This window comes from Lepisosteus oculatus, chromosome 1 (assembly GCF_040954835.1).
Source record: "Lepisosteus oculatus isolate fLepOcu1 chromosome 1, fLepOcu1.hap2, whole genome shotgun sequence".
Lineage (NCBI taxonomy): Eukaryota > Metazoa > Chordata > Actinopteri > Semionotiformes > Lepisosteidae > Lepisosteus > Lepisosteus oculatus.
In genome coordinates, this window is record NC_090696.1 from 70,082,403 (window position 1) to 70,098,869 (window position 16,467).

The window sequence follows — 16,467 nt, forward strand, 5'->3', positions numbered from 1 at the left end:
GCCCTTAAATAGGACTTAAATGGGATTCTGGTTAATGGCACAGATGGTCAGTCCATCACTTCGTTCCTTTTTTATTTTTAGGTACTCTTCTGTTGAAAAACTGTATACTGTATGTACATTGCTCATTGCTACTGTATGGTGAAGACTGAAGTTAATTCATATAGGCTGATGACTACTAGCTAGCACTGCATATACTGTCTACAGGATTCACTTATATGTTATTCCTATATTTTTATTATCATTTTTGAGTTTTCTTCAATTAATCAAAGGTTTCCAGACTATGAAGAATTAAAGCAGGCCCAGACAATGGGACCACCCACCCACATTCCTTTTCAATCACATTTACATTTTGATCCCTGCTTTAGAATTAATTAAATTGTTGACTCGTCTCATTTGACACTAGGTACTAGGAAAACATCATAAGCCTTTCTATGTACATTTTAACTTACTTTTGCCATTGATATCCCACTTGTTCAGATTTGAGAACAGAGCAAATATTTCTGTAGTTCCTTTTAATTTAGTCAATGTTTTTTTTCAGTCTTCTAATAATTAATATTTGTACATTTATACTGTATATATTTTACTTGGTTTTCAAAATTATTTAGGGATATAACAAAAGTTATATTTTTTTCACTTGTACTTCTCAATAGTTTAAATTCATATTAAGGATTACTGAACCTTTTACTATCCCACATTTTTATGCTTTTTAGGTTAGTGCAATATCTTCATTATTAATCTTTACACTGTAAAATAAATGTAACAAAATTAAAACAGTCACTGAGCTTCTTCCTTGTGCTACTTTACTCTACTTGTTTCATTTACCAATGCAGTGATCAAGCTACCAAACCTTTTTACTCCCAGGATCCACTAAAGGAAAAAAACAGACACTCCAATCATTCCACAACATAGAAATGTTTATACAAACAATTACAGACAAGTAAATTGCACATATATGTAAGTTAGTGATCTATCGGCATAAGAAATATGTTTACTATTCTATTTTGTAGGATACAGCCACTGACTGCCTTCTTATCAACAATGAAAAATTACCTCCTTAGGTTAAGCATCTTATTGTTGAATACCCACAGGAATTTCAATTCTACCTTCCTCACAAAACCACAAACGTAACACAAGACTCAATTGTATCTGCCTGAAAATGCTCAACTACTCACTTCTCTGCTTTTCTTGACAGCTACATGAGAAAACTTAATGCTTGCTGAGGGTCCTCCTTCATGAATTAAGAAAACTAACTATACTATCCAGCTGTTTTGGCATCTTTTAATTTTAGGGTTCAGCATATACTGTATCATCATTACTATGAAGATCAAATCTTCACATCATAATCCTCCATGTTGATAGGGATTTTACAAACATGGAGTGTCGAATCCCCCAACTCATACACCTTTCCTGACAAAGTGAGTTTGTTAACTCCCTGGATGCTAATTTGGATGGAAGATGCTTCTTCTCTTCGTACAGTGACATCAGGCCTGAAATGCGCAAATAATACATTACTTGTTGTTTTGGTACCAACACCTGCTCTCACAATTGGCTACTGCAATTTCTACACCCACTTCCATAATTCTCTCCAAAAAATTCAAGATCCCTGGTAATTTATCTCCCACCACTCTTCTGCTCAGATGATATGTATTACAACCAGCTGATCCACAGTTATTTCCTTCTACCCTTAAAAATAATAGAGACTTTCTGAGACTTTGTTGTTTATACAGCAATGAGACACAGTTATAAAGCCAAGCTATCACAATGCGGAACATCAACCCTGCAACAAATTTCCAACAAAGAACAGCATTCTGCTTTTCTTCCTTCCCACCATAAACATTCCCCAAGTCATCCAACACTGTAAAACATGGTAAAAAAAAAAATCAGCATGCCCTTTCAGCTTTTTTCCAGAAATGTGACTCATTTCATGCCACTGACTGCTTACTTGTCCACAGTCCCCCCAACCATCCACAGCCACCATCCAACTTGAGGTTTTTTTTGCTGCAACCAAAGCTTCTCTATGACCTACACATACTGTACTGTATCAATGCTGATAATAATGCACTCATATACAGTACATATATACTGTATGTAACCAGGTGATGAGGTGTGGGGCACAGGAGTCAGGAATAGCACCTCGCACAGGCTGGTAATTAGACCCTGCTATACTCCTGACTTGTATATATCTCTGGAAACCCTTCCAATGTTGATTTTTTATATTTTTTTAGAAATTAAACTTTAAAAAAAGGAATCTTGTCCGTGTTCTTCCTACTCGCGCTGGTGACAACACACAATCAAATGTGAAGCTGACAGAAATGGGAGGGGCATGGAGACGTCACCACAGCCAGGAAGACTGTGATGTAGATTTCAATAGGGACTTGAGCAGTGCGTTTATGGGAGTTGTAGTTCGTAAGACCAGGTTACGTCTGTGAGCCACTATAGCCATCTCAAACTCCCAGCTCAACCTTAAGACAGAGTTGCATATTGCTCCTCTGGCCATTTCAAAATCACCCAAAGAAAATTAGGACTGTCCAGCAATCCCATGTATTGCATCTCCTGCACCAAGTGCCTGCCATTTACTTGAAACAGGGAGACGACTAGCTAACTGATTCGGGGAAAATGTCAGAGCAGTGAGAATTAAAGATCTTCTCAAGCAGACTGTTCCCCTCTTTACCTTTCCCAACTATGACTGCACTGACATTTCCATCTCTGTCTTTTCGCAAGCATTTAATGGCTCCTACACCAGTAAAAAAAACAGCATTTCAAAATTCTGTAGCACTCAAAAGTCAACTCAACTCTTTGTCAAAGGTAACATAAGAATACTGGTTTGACTTTCAATACATTGCATATTTTATAGAAGACAAAATACTTTTATCTTTGTATTCTTTATCTAACACATTCTTATGTGCAATTTCCATTATATATCTAAGGTACTGTAGGTATAATACCTGTATTTGTGTTTGTCAAATAATCCTTACCAGCCTTAACTGGCTCATTGTTGCTTTGCAGTAAAACAGTTATTAACGATCTCAATATTGGTTCACCATCTCCTGCAGTTACAGTATATGATAACTGATTTGCAATAATGAGGGCATTTTTGTCTACCAATAAAAAAGAAGTTTGTGAATTTATATGTAAACTGTCCACATTCATTGTTTATTTTTTTTAAAAACTACTCTACTGTAAAAGTTACTTTTATAAAAAAAAACGTTTTTAACAAACATGTGCCTTCGCAGCTGCTTACAGTAGATTGGTCAACATGGTCTGATTCTGAAAGTGTAAAAAAAACATGCCAACATTTTTTTTAATATGAATTTATCTGACTCATGCTTTCATCGAAAGTAACATACATTTATACCCCTTTACACAGCTGGGAAATTTACTGAAGTATCTGAAGTACGTGATTGAAGGGTACAACAGTAATGCAAAAGCTAGTTTTATTAAAGTTAATAAACATGAAAGCGTACTGTATATTTGCTTATATTTAAGGTTTTAAAGCTTTTAGTTATATAAAACATTCAGTACAGTATGCTGACCTTGGAGAGTATGATTTAAGAGAGCAGATCGCAAATTACTGTAATATCAGGAAAAGAAGCATAAGTACCTTATAAAAAAGCATGGGGGAAATGGATTACAAATTAGATAAACAGGATATATTAATAAAAAAGCAAATGGCACAGTGATTTTTTCCTTTAACATTATAATGACCAAATGTTTTGAGTACACAAAAGCTAAAAAGTGTCAAATCAGAGATTCTATTATGCCATATTCCATTTTTTCCAAAGCTTCACATTTTCCCATTTTGCTAGGGTATGACACTCTGGGACTCTCTATGACTGGAAAACAAAAGTGGGATTGAAAAGAAATACCAACATGTATCTTGACTGATTTTAATCAATCAAGGGTGGAGCAGTGGCTCTGTGGCTAAGGATCTGCGCCTGTGGCTGGAAGGTTGCAGGTTCAAATCCTGCAGCCGGCAGAGGAATCCTCCGTTGGGCCTCTGAGCAAGGCCCTTAACCCCAACAGCTCTGTGGGTGCTGTACAATGGCTAACACTTGTTCTCTGACCCCAAGCTTCTGTCCCTGTTTGTGTGTCTGTGTCTCATGGAGAGCAAGCTGGGATATATACGAAAAGACGAATTCCTTATGCAAGAAATTGTATATGGCTAATAAAGTGATGTTATGTTATTCAAATTTCAGCTTCTACTTTAAGTGATGTGGTTTGGATTGAGGTACAAAGTGCAAAGCATTAAACTAAGTCGAAACAAGGCTTGATAATAAAACAGATGGTACAGTACCTTGCATAGTGTATGTAGTCTATAACTTTAAGTAGATTTCTAGTACAAAACAAAAATCAGATAACACCAAACTTTCAGAACTTCAGTTCTGAAAGAACATCAGAACATCACATGATAAAAATCATGTGATACAAAACACCTTGGTAATGAAACTTTAGTCATAAGAAAAATCAGAGATGGACAGAACTTTTCTGTCAGTAGAATTGTGTTGCACATTTGGAAAAAAATAGCTATCGCTGTGTTGATGGAAAGACTAAACTGCCCGTGAAGACACAATCTGGTCTAGAAATGATATTAAGCAAAAGCGGCCTTACATTTTAATAAATGGGAATGTTCCATATTCATTCATTTAATCCCTGATTCCTCATCCTTGAATGTAAAATATTATACAATAACTAGAGGGCAAATTGATATGCATGTATATTTTGATAAAAAAATAGGTGAACAAATAAAATAGTTAACTAATTTAGACAATATATTGTACAGTGTGATTATTATTGAGGACTCAGAAGAACACATATGTCATACTGCAAACATGAATAACAATATTGTTGAGGTTTTTATTATTTAAAAGCAGTTCAGTGGTTAATTTAATGCTACTGTATATACAGTAGAGTATCTACTGTACTGTAGCTATAGTCTACACGCAAAGTACAAGTAGAGAGTTTGATTAATAAACTTAACATTGTAAAGATGACTAATATCTATAAATACAGCTACTGAGAAACAGCACCATAGCAAAAATACATAATTCCTCTCATATGGGGAAGGCAACTTTTGAATACTGGATATACAGTGTAACTAACATCTGTGTCACAGTTAACACGTGAGAATATTTTGCCTGGCACACCAAGCCCTTCTGGGAGTATCTCAAACTGGTGAAGCTATTTCTCACTTCTCCACCTCATTACTGTGTAGTGAAACATCCCATAATACAGTGTTTAAGATAGTATTTGGCAATTTCAGACTGGAACCTTTTTTTCCTTTTTATTAATAAGATTCATATCTGTGAAATCAGACTGAGATGCATGCATTAAATTATCTAATTAATTTAATAATAACACTGGAGAATCTTTGCTGCACTGCAATGCAGCCTCTGCAGAGTTCTGACGTGTCAAAATCGCATTTTGACATATTTCTGAGCTCTTAACAACAATCATATTGTTCAAAGCTCTTTTTCTGAATTAGCTACCCTATTTATCTAGCTCTTATAATCCACTTATGATTTGTACCAAGGCCTAGAAATTACGCTAAAACAAATGTCATGACCTCTTATGCTTATTATGTCATTTGCACATGTTGCTATAAAGCATTATGCAAGTGATTATTACATCCTGTGTAGTAGTTATGAAGGGATTATAAAGCCATTATGCAGGAACATTCAAATAGCATGTTGCCATACTTACTTATACACATCTATCCCCTAGTTAAACAAAGCTACCAGTAAGTAGTTTAACAATGAAGCATGAAGAACCTGAGATTAAAATGTACTCATCTGGAATATTGCAGGTTTATAATTTTAATTTTGCCTCATTACTTGAGGCCCAAAGAAGTTTTATACAGAGGATTCTGTGTTCCTGTTCTTCTTGTACAAACGGAATGCCTCTATTGTGACTCAGGAGTCTTCACCGAACAGACAGATATTTGAGTTTGGCAATGTTGCCCTGCAGAGATGTTGACATACTACTTTCTGGACTCAACTTTGGTATAGACTTGTCATGCCCTCTGCAGCCAGAGGGCGCTCCTACTCTTGTTCTGTCCCTAGTTTCCTGTGCTTTGCTGTCCTTCCGGTGTCTCTCTCTCTGGGGCTATATATTTCCTGGTCACTTATTCACCTTCGCTTAGCATTGACATTCGGATGTCCTGAGACCCGCCTAGCATCCAGGTCGCCCCACGTCCGCTGCCTGAGGGCATTGGTTTCTATACGACTCCTGAACCGCTGAGCCAAGGCTAATCCCCCGTTCAGCCACTACGCATGGGGTCTTTTTCCACTCTCCTGCCTCTCCACGGTTCGTCCCTTCCGGCATCCGTGACAGACTAATTTTTGTTTTGCACCTAATTCCTCATGTACAGTACATGTGGACGCTACAATGCTATACTAATTTTGATTTTTTTTTTAGTACAATAATCTTCAATGTGCCATAATTTCATGTAATTGCACATTTTAGAATCTTAGAAACAAATCAGTTACAATGATCATTTTATCATTTATTGGCATCGATAATATGCTCATAGCCTCTGCAGATGTTTCTACATTTACAACAACTATCATTGCTATTAATACAGCCTATAAACTAAAATTGTCAGTTAGCAAACTTTAATTCAGATTGACTACATTTTCCAAAACTTGACCACAACTCACGGTAAAAAAGGTATGAGCAGCTAAAACAAAGTCATTATAGATAATCCATTCCATTCACCAATGAAATCCAGCAGATTTAACTGGTGTTCCTTTTCATTAGCATTTGTTTTTCTATGCTACACATACTGTACCTAAAACCAAAAGGATACTTTCTGTTGTAGAAAATATACCTCTGTTAGGATTAACTACTAGCTCCAAATGGCTAAAATTTCTGAAGGAGCTCAATACAGCATTTTATTTCTTTATAAAGATAGAAAAAAACATTGAGAATGAAAACAGCATACTGATGCAAAATGTCTCAGGCCTCTGCACATTAGGCCATATAAAAAAATATATATATAAAGGTGGTATTTTCAGTTAAAAATAAAATCCCCTTGGAGTAAAAATAATTAAAATAATATGCAGACAGACAAGTACACAAACTACTGTGAAGCAGCTCCTGCATTAATAATGCTTTTAAATGTAAGTCGTACATACAGTAAACATTTTCCTTCTGCTTTTCATGGCTTGTGTAAGAGGTTTAAAACAACATGCTAATTTATTTATTAAGCAAACATCGCAAATGGCAAAGGTGTTACATAATCTCTCAAAAGGAAATCAAGTTCTTTTGTTTTCCTTCACTTCACAGTAATTGCCTAATAAAGCTTTCTCTCTTGAGGTGAAGTCCATGTTTTTTTAGGAAACCAATGACACTATGGCACATTTTCCTCTTAACTAGAACACTGAAAAAGTTCAGAGAATGCTTTTACATGTTATTGTTCTTTCTTCCTTTTACATATATAAAGTTAGATATCCACTGAGATATGTATTCAGAAGGTGTACAGGACTACCACATATGTTCTCAAATCTACTGCTTTAATCATAGGTTTTATTCTGATTCACTGTTACCAAAATTATACCTTTAACATACAGTATTATCTTTGCTGCATGATCACTTCATGTGTAGATAATAGTTATTCCCTTTATAAGTATTTTCAATCTGATACAGATGGAGCTCCATTTCAAATGACAGAATAAAAAAAATCTGCTAAACAGATGCATTTTCTTCATCATGCAAAGACTATTAGCTCCAAAGACTATTATTCTAAGCAATACACAAAAAAGCTTTTGATTACCTAGAAATGACAATTGTCTTGTACTTCTCTGGAACACAGGACAAGTCCCATAGCCAAGTTATTGCTGGTTAATAACCAACTATGGATTGGATTCCCCGAGTGGCAACATTGAGCAGCAGAAGGGTTGTGATACCCTAAGTCAACCTTTCTTGTATCTTTACTTGTCATGCAAACAATGGCCCATGTCTTTGTCTCAAGGTTTGTGTGTATTATAAAATAGGATTCTCTGATATGGGTGGATATTTGGGAAATGTCTTTTAAAAGGGTCACCAAATGCTCCAAGATGTCAATAATTTATTAATTCTTCATTTGTGTTCCTGCACTTTGTTCATTCTTTGAGTATTTATGATATACAACTTAAAATTCCATATCCCTAAGCTTTCCAAGTGAGATTAAAAAATAAATATGAGTTAGTAAATGGTTAGCATCTACACAGGCACCAGTTTATTAAACTTTCTCCAACAGAATTACTGGCTTTTTTTCAAACTCTGGCCATGATCCATCTCAAAGAGACTGATCTTTGTTCTGTAGACCCACTATGGAATTCTTCATTGCTTTATATAAATAGTGAAGTCTGCTTTGATAGATAAACTATCTAGCAGCCTGTTCCCAGAGATTTTTGTGTTATTTTGTGATATTTAATTCTGCATATTTGTAATGAGCTCACAGCTTAATGTTTAATAAAATGCTCTTCTTGAACCCAATGAAAGAACCTAATTATTAAGAGGATTATTCTCATTCCTGTTTTCCTAAATGTGTACTCATGTTTCTCCTAATTAGTGAATTCAACATTTCAAATGTCTTTCAATGTTTTTGGTCTGCTGAACAAATGTCTTCCTCTGGAAAAAAAAACTGTTAGTATTAGTTACTTCAAAACCTGTCAAATATGAAGTACCTGAGATGATCCTAGGTAGTGAGATACTGTAGATGATCACAGTAATTATCAGCTAATAAAAGCAAAATTGGAAAATAAAAGGGTAAGATGTTTTGTCAGATTAATGGCGTAAGGATAGCAAGACTTCTCTGCCTTTATATTTCACCTCCAAAATATTTTCTATATTTTCCTAGCATATTTTATATTTCCTTGATAATAATTCATATTTTCTCCTTTTTTCTTTTGTAATAATTTTCCATTTTCTTTACAACATATTTTTACCATGTTATGTATTTTGTTCATATTCTTATTCTCTTATATTATCACAATATTCTTATCCTCATACATTTTATTAGTATTGCTACATCTATTGGAAGGGGCTAGTTTTTAATTTATAGACAATGGTCAACACCTGGCTAGTGTCAATATTTTCAGTTCTCATTAGCTTCAAACCCAGTGTCTGCAGAGTTGTAGGTGATCTCAGAGACACGCTGACTAAAGAAATCATCTGGTTTACCTTGGATAATTAAGTTCTTGGTAAATGAGTTAGGCTCAGCAACAGTCCAGGAAGACATAAAAAGACACAGAAGAGGAAAAAAGAGAAAGACACACGGAAAAAAGAAAGCATGTGCCAGGTGAGAGGTCTTTGTTCCAATCAGACTTTTAGACCAGATTTGAGTAAGTATTTGAGAGCTTGCCATTCTGATATTTTCAAGAAACCAATCTTCTATGTAGAGAATCCCTAGGTTGAAAAGGCCTGTCCTAGTAAATGTACGCATTTTTAGAATAGGAAGATAGGTTTCCCATTCACTTTGAAGCATCAAGGTTTATATAGAGAGAAATGTCCAGTAACTGTAGGTCATTTTCTGTTCAGTTTAGAAAGCAGGATTACCTCTCTTGTTGTGGAATTTTATATAGATTTTGAAAATGTTATATAGAATAGAAAATATTTGGTAGCTGTCTGGGATTTTTCTAGTTGGTCAGGACATAGGCCTCTGAGACACTTTGTTTATAAACAGAGAAACATGTATATATTTTATGTTGTGCTGCTTAGCTGTTCCAGAGATCAAAGAACTGAGATGCCTCTAATTACACCAACCTCTTGGGTATATTCCTGGCATAATTTTTTTAAATTTGGGAGTTATGATTATTTATTTTAGTTATTGATTATCCTGTTCAATCTATGTTCTATGTAGAAACAGGATCCTAGTGCACAGTCAACATGGATATTGAAAATCCAGATCTTAACTAAGCTGCTAAGATTTCTTTAAACATGCAACAACAGTAATAGACACATACAGTACATTATACAACACGGAGCATTCAGATTTTCAAACGTTTTTGAAATAAATATTGTTATAAGAGATTAATTTGCTAATTACAGAAGGCAGAAATTCATGTTAATGCATGAGTTTGTATTGAGAACTGGATGATAAAAAACAGATTCAATGTAAGGGATGAATAATCAAATTGGAGTGATATAAATAGAGAAGTGCCAAAGATCTGTACTGGAGTCACTGCTCTTCCTAATTTATACCAAAGAATTTAGCAAACACAACAGAGGCAACAAATGAAATTCAAATATTTAGATAAAAGACCTGTTAGTCAGTTATTTCAAGACTTATTAAAAGGCTGACAGATAATGTCTACTGCAAACAAATCAGGGTTTAACATGCAGGCAGCAAAAACATTTACAATATGACACATTACTGCTGCTCTGGAAGTCCAGAGAACAGCAACCAGATACATTCCCAGGCTTAATGGATGGTCCTACACAGATAGGTTAAATGAACTGAACATTTTCAGTTTTAAACAACAAGTGGACCTCAAAAAGGTATTCAGCTACTACTACTTTTGCTTTATATTAACCATTACATGCAAAATGCAAATACAGGCATGTGGCCAGGTTCATCTGGTCATGTGGTACTTCTCTCTATTTATGCTTTACTTTTCCAATACCACTTTAATTCTGTTTTTGAAGCAGCAGACTCAAAGCCTTTGGAGGTGTAATGTACTGTACATTCCCTCTAATGTGTTTTAAGACTCAGTGTGCCACATAAACCCCTATATGGTAGGATTTGGGGTTCCTAACACAGACTAAACCCCTTGGTGTTATTAAAGCACACCCTTGATTGAAGCATCTCTGCAGAATTTGGATTGTAGTAATATAACATCCTTCTGTGGACTAACAACTTCTAGGCATTGTGATCATAATTTTTTCATGTTCTTTTGTAACTTTATCCTGTTATCCCATCTCTATTAAATAAAAAATCAGTTGTATTCTAACTGTGTTCTTTCTTCTACTGTACTGATCACACAAGAAAAGGTAAAGGTAACATAACCTAAAGATTAAATCATAGTTTACCAACTATTATACCAATCCAAGGACTGGTATTTAAACCTCTTCAACCAGTCTGAATGCTTTGGATTTTTTTGTGAAGTCCTGAACAACATCCAGTCCAAGCACAAATGAAGGCATGCTTAGAACTTGAACTTGAACAAAGCTAACTTAGAAAATAAAGAATCACTTCCTGACATAGACTGCTTTTCTAAAAACAAACAATTTATCTAGCCTTATAGCAGGTTCCAATAATATATGATTCTTCCAAAAAGGATTTGATTATCTTGTTCATTACATTTCTCATATTCTTATTTTAGAAATTAAAATACATCTTGGCAGATGTTTATAAATCTACACTTGAGGTGTAAAACAAACCAAAAGGGTACTGAATCACATCACAATTACAGATATTATCAGATGACTAATAAGATTAATGTGACAAATGTTATGAAAAATAATACTTCTAGTGCTCAGTCCTGATTCATTTTAAGGCTGGCAAGAAAAGAACCTGATGCACATTTGGAAAGCCTGCCCCTTAGAAACTGCACTAGACTAAAACATGTATCGACAATACCATCAGTCAAAGAGCATGCTGAGATAAACTATATACTGTAAGTCTCTTAACCAAGGAAGAAATAGAATAGAGACTGGAAAGTTCCTAATGCAGAGTTTCTTTGTCTCTTTTCGGCATGGATCTCCTCCTGGGATTATAGAGAAGCACTGTGCAGTGATATCAGTGCTATTTTAGGTACTATGTGAAGTCTTTGGAGACCCTCTGTGATATATGGCTTTGATATCAAGAGTAATTACTTGCTATGAGGTCCAGAGAGCCCCGAGAAAGAGTAATACAAAGAAAACATGCGACGCTGATGAAAATCAGCAATTGTTATTTGATTTTATCACTGCTTTGAAGAGTTTCATTCAACAGTTCTCTCAGTGAAAGAGTAAGATAATGTAAAATATCTAGTTTTCCATAACATGCCTAGCAAAATCTTTTACAAGTAATTTATGCACCTATAACTAGGATATTTAGCAGTTTTAGTAAAAACCATAGTTGTATGCCTCATGAGAAAATCAATACAAAACAAATTTAAATGAATAGCCTCAAAAAGAGAAAAAGATTGTAACAGAATATAAACACAGACATATACATGTATTGGATATACAGACATATACGTATAGTATACTTTATATAATCGTATGTTATATATAAACATGAAATATGCTACATGTTAATATATACATATACCTTTTTATTGTATATGTAATTCTTTAATGAGGCATTAACCTATTGAGGCTCTTTTACAAGGGTACGCCTGGAAAGACAAACAGGGACAGCAGGTAGTTTGGCGGCATTGACAACAATTTTGCATTAAAAATAATTTCATCCAGCAGAAATGTTTTTCATTTTGCTACAATCTGACATGTACTCTTTAAAATACATGTAAGTCAATATATTTTTGATGATTTATACATACTGTACATTATTTTAAGAATCTATATTGCTATAGTATATTTTTTAGATTAGAAGCATTGAGTCATTCAAGATAGACTTTTTTGTTTCTTGTTGCTCTACCAAAACCATAATTTAACAAGATTAAATTATGTTAAAATACCACTAACAGGCAAGTTCAAATGTTTTCAATTAAAATCCAACAGCAAATGCAGTGCCAAAACCAATTAAAGGTTAACATAGTATTGAAAATGTCATTAGCATCCTCATTTACGTGTCTGAGAAACACAAGGGTGAAATGAGAAGGAGAGCTGCAGGTGTTTTATTGGTTAAGACACAGTTCAGCTTCAACATCTGAACTCTACATGTATTTAAAAAAAAAGTTTTGATGCATCTTTTTCGAAGAAATAATGAAAATAAGAATCTGCTATTTTTCCCAGGATCTCATCCAGCTGTTTTTTGAAGAAAACAGGGTATCGCCTTCAACAGCATGGCTGGCAGCTTGTTACATGATTTAAATACCCACACCAGCTTCAATCCAGCTTCAATATCCAATTCCACAGTTATCCTCAGCCCCTGCCAAATAAACCCATGTGCTACAAACAGCTGCATCATCAAGGTGTGTGACAGGCCTCCAGATTCAAAAGAACAAGACATGAAAAACTAATGTATCAGTGATCAAATAAACTGTGTTGAAGAGTGCAAAAAAAGAACTATTAGAAATTATTGCTCCACAAAATCTTTCATTCAAGTACTGCAACAGGTTAGATTCTCAAAGACCAAAAAGCAATTGGTATTGTAAATAGTACCCGTGTTTCTGTTCTTCCTATTTTCATGTGTGTGTGTGACAGTATGGATGCTGATGGGTGTGACCACTATATTTGACTGATTCCCAGTTCCTGTGGGTTGTCATAACAGGAGCCTGTAGCTGTGGATCACCAGCACCCGTGGGGGAGAGAGAGAGAATGTGAGTAGAAGAAACCCAAGTGAGATTGCTCTCTACTGGAGTCACCCAGCCCTCTGTTCTCTATAGTTACCAGCCCTGGTAATAAAGCCCAGGGAAATAAACCGGGGCAGGCTCCCACCATCTGACCGTCTAGTTGCTTTGTATGTATGCAAGGTATTTAAGGCACTTTCTTACTTATCACTCTCAAATTTAATAAAGGTAGCTAACCACATAAATTTAGGTCTGAGTCCTTATGTGCTATTTGTCCTTAGAACCTATGAAATTATAAGTTATCTTACAATACCATTACTTTGGTAAGTTTATTTTTTAACATAATGTATCAATCTTTAGGACACAGCTGACAAAACCTATATTTACAGCCCTTACAGCCCATTACAGATACAGCTCTGGTTTTCATAGTAACTTTCTAGTTTTCAGAGTATATATTACAGCTATATGTTACAGTCTTTACTGTATAAATTCTCTGTGTTAACACTGGAGTTAGAAGGAGACAGTATGTGCAGCAGTCATGGATCCAAAAATCTGCAGGCAAATGTGTGCTGACTGACTAGATAGAGAATCATTTCATTTAGAATTACTAAAAAAGACTTTGCAGTGTGCATTAAAGATAATAAGCTGAAAATGTAATTTGGGTTTAAAATAGTGCTCCACATTTTGAAAATTACTAAATATATTACACATCTACAGTAATTATAATTGCTAAGGATTACATATAATGGCAGTTTCACTGCTCTTATATACTGTATATAACTATCATATACTGTATAACTATCATAATTTCCCAAGTGTTAGCATACGGATTCACAAATTTCTTTTAGTTTATATTTAGTAGAACAGACACTTTGCATTTAATTCCAATGGCACCTACCAAATTTACCTTACTTATGCAGAAACCTAACTTTAGGGAAAGTAAACTACAGATGAAGAAATCTGCCTTTGGTTTACATGATGACTTAAGACATAAAAATGTATTTGGTTAACATAATTATCACTACCAACAATTAATGATGATTACATAAGGAGTGTCCAACCAACACACATTTGTTCTTGTTGATAAGGAAGGGCTGAATAAAATATTTAAGGTGGAAATACAAATAGGAAACAAAACAAATGGATGGACTCTCCTACAATAACATTATAGAACATCACAAAAATCTAAGACACTACCACAACTCAGTTTCAAAGTCAATGTCCCATATATTCTCAAAGGCGTGCTGTAATCCATATTATAATATACTGTCATGGATGCCCTGTGAATTCATTTCTAAATATAAACTCATTCCCTCCTATTCTCTTTTCATTTCTGTCACCTCCTGCATTATCTAGAGTTGGAAGCCTTCTCTGAAGATTTCTTTCCTCCTCCACCCATGGGCTTTCAAGTCAGCGCCTAGCAACAGCTGTAAACGCCTGCTGGAGGCGGCTTTTTACTGTGATACCCTTCTTTAAATTCTTCAGATGCAAATGAAAATTATGCTGATAAAACTGCAAATATCACAAGATTTTCCTACAACATTATAAATTCTTTTTTTATCCCATGTCTAGGCTTGCAAGCACATAATTAAATAAAACGAAGGTATTGATTGAAACTAAATCACCCTCTCCCATTCTGGTCAATACGATTTAGTGCAAGATGCAGGGGCATTCATTAGAGTAAGTTTTCTTTATTATGTTAAGTTTAATTCATTCAGTAGGATAAGGATTACTATTCTGTGTGAGGGGAGTAAACCAAATTATCAAGGAGATCAATTACTTCCAGCTGTTCAGGAATTAAGTTTTCTTAGCATACAGTATACTGTAATTCTAAATTAGATATACCGTACCTTATCAAATATAGGATAACTATTTACTGTATGTTGATACTTTCATTCCCATACTGTATATAAAATAAACAAATATCAAGTTTAGTTATTTAAATAATAGTTATTGTTTTAACAATGCTTACTGAAAACCCAATTATGATTCACTGTATTGGCAAGTTTTCGCAAACACCCAGTACTAATCAGATTTTGGGGGGATCTTGAAAAACATTAAGTCATGCAATATTTTGGGTTTATCTGATTTAAACTAATCCTGTTTAAACAAGCTTGTACTGTTTTGGAAGTAAGTTACTCTTAAGGGTTGTGTAGCTGGCACAGCACACAATTTCTAAGCAATTCAATAAGATTAACATTAAATTAGATCGATGTATTTTATATTTATATTCCATAGAAAAACAGGGGATGTGGCTGTATGCCACTGTGTCATTATAGTATTAATATTAATTATAAATATTCGTATTAAATATTAATTGTAAAATCATAGTTATCATACTTGAACTGATGCTTTCTGTTTTTAAATATATGACCCTTATTAAGCTAGCAACGAAAAGCAAGGTCTACTGCTTTGCATAAAAAGGACAAAAAAAGTAGACAGCTATCTACTCATAGTTTACGAAAACACTTATATTTTAAAACAAAATCACCTTTTGGGTAGTGATGAAAAAAAACACATTGAAAACAGATTTTAGAATCTTATTTCTTTGTATTTGACAAGAAGGACTGTATTTTTCATCTGTAAGCAGCTTAACCATATTTAATTTTGTTCTATCAAAAAAAATGAGCGATTTTCTCATTTCCGCGGACAACAAGTTCACAGGAGGCTGTTGCCACTCACCTCTGAGACATTATCTTATAGGCATCTGGCAAGTAACATCTTGTGTTTTCCATCTGGGCGGGGTCAGCGTCACATATTTTGTCATCTGTCCTCCCGTAGTTGGCACTCTCGATCATGATGACATCCGTGCCAGGGCAGCGAAGTTCTATGGGGTAACTCTCACAGGACAGCTCCCTCCGTACAACTGCCATGGGAATCGGCGCTCGACTAAAGGCTGAAAGCAAAGCAGACGGTACAAAACCTTTTTTATTTTCAAAACAATACATACTTCTAGGATGGTAATTTGTTTTCCTACTAAATTGATCTTGATCTGAGCATTATGGTGCTGCATGGTGTGTTACTGTACATACTGTATGGCCTTGTACTGTACGTCATGCAATGTCTGAAGCACTGGTGCAGAAGTAGTGTT

General features: G+C 34.8%; 1 protein-coding gene across 13 annotated transcripts in view; it reads right to left on the reverse strand.

Moving 5' to 3' along the window:
• Nucleotides 1-16,467, reverse strand: part of adgrl3.1 (adhesion G protein-coupled receptor L3.1) — a 340,584-nt gene that overhangs the window by 208,439 nt on the left and 115,678 nt on the right. For all 13 annotated transcript variants that reach the window (XM_069192140.1, XM_069192148.1, XM_069192139.1 and 10 more), the window contains exon 4: nt 16,059-16,272. In XM_069192140.1, the coding sequence (XP_069048241.1) occupies nt 16,059-16,272 (214 nt within the window). The remainder of the gene's footprint in view (nt 1-16,058; nt 16,273-16,467) is intronic.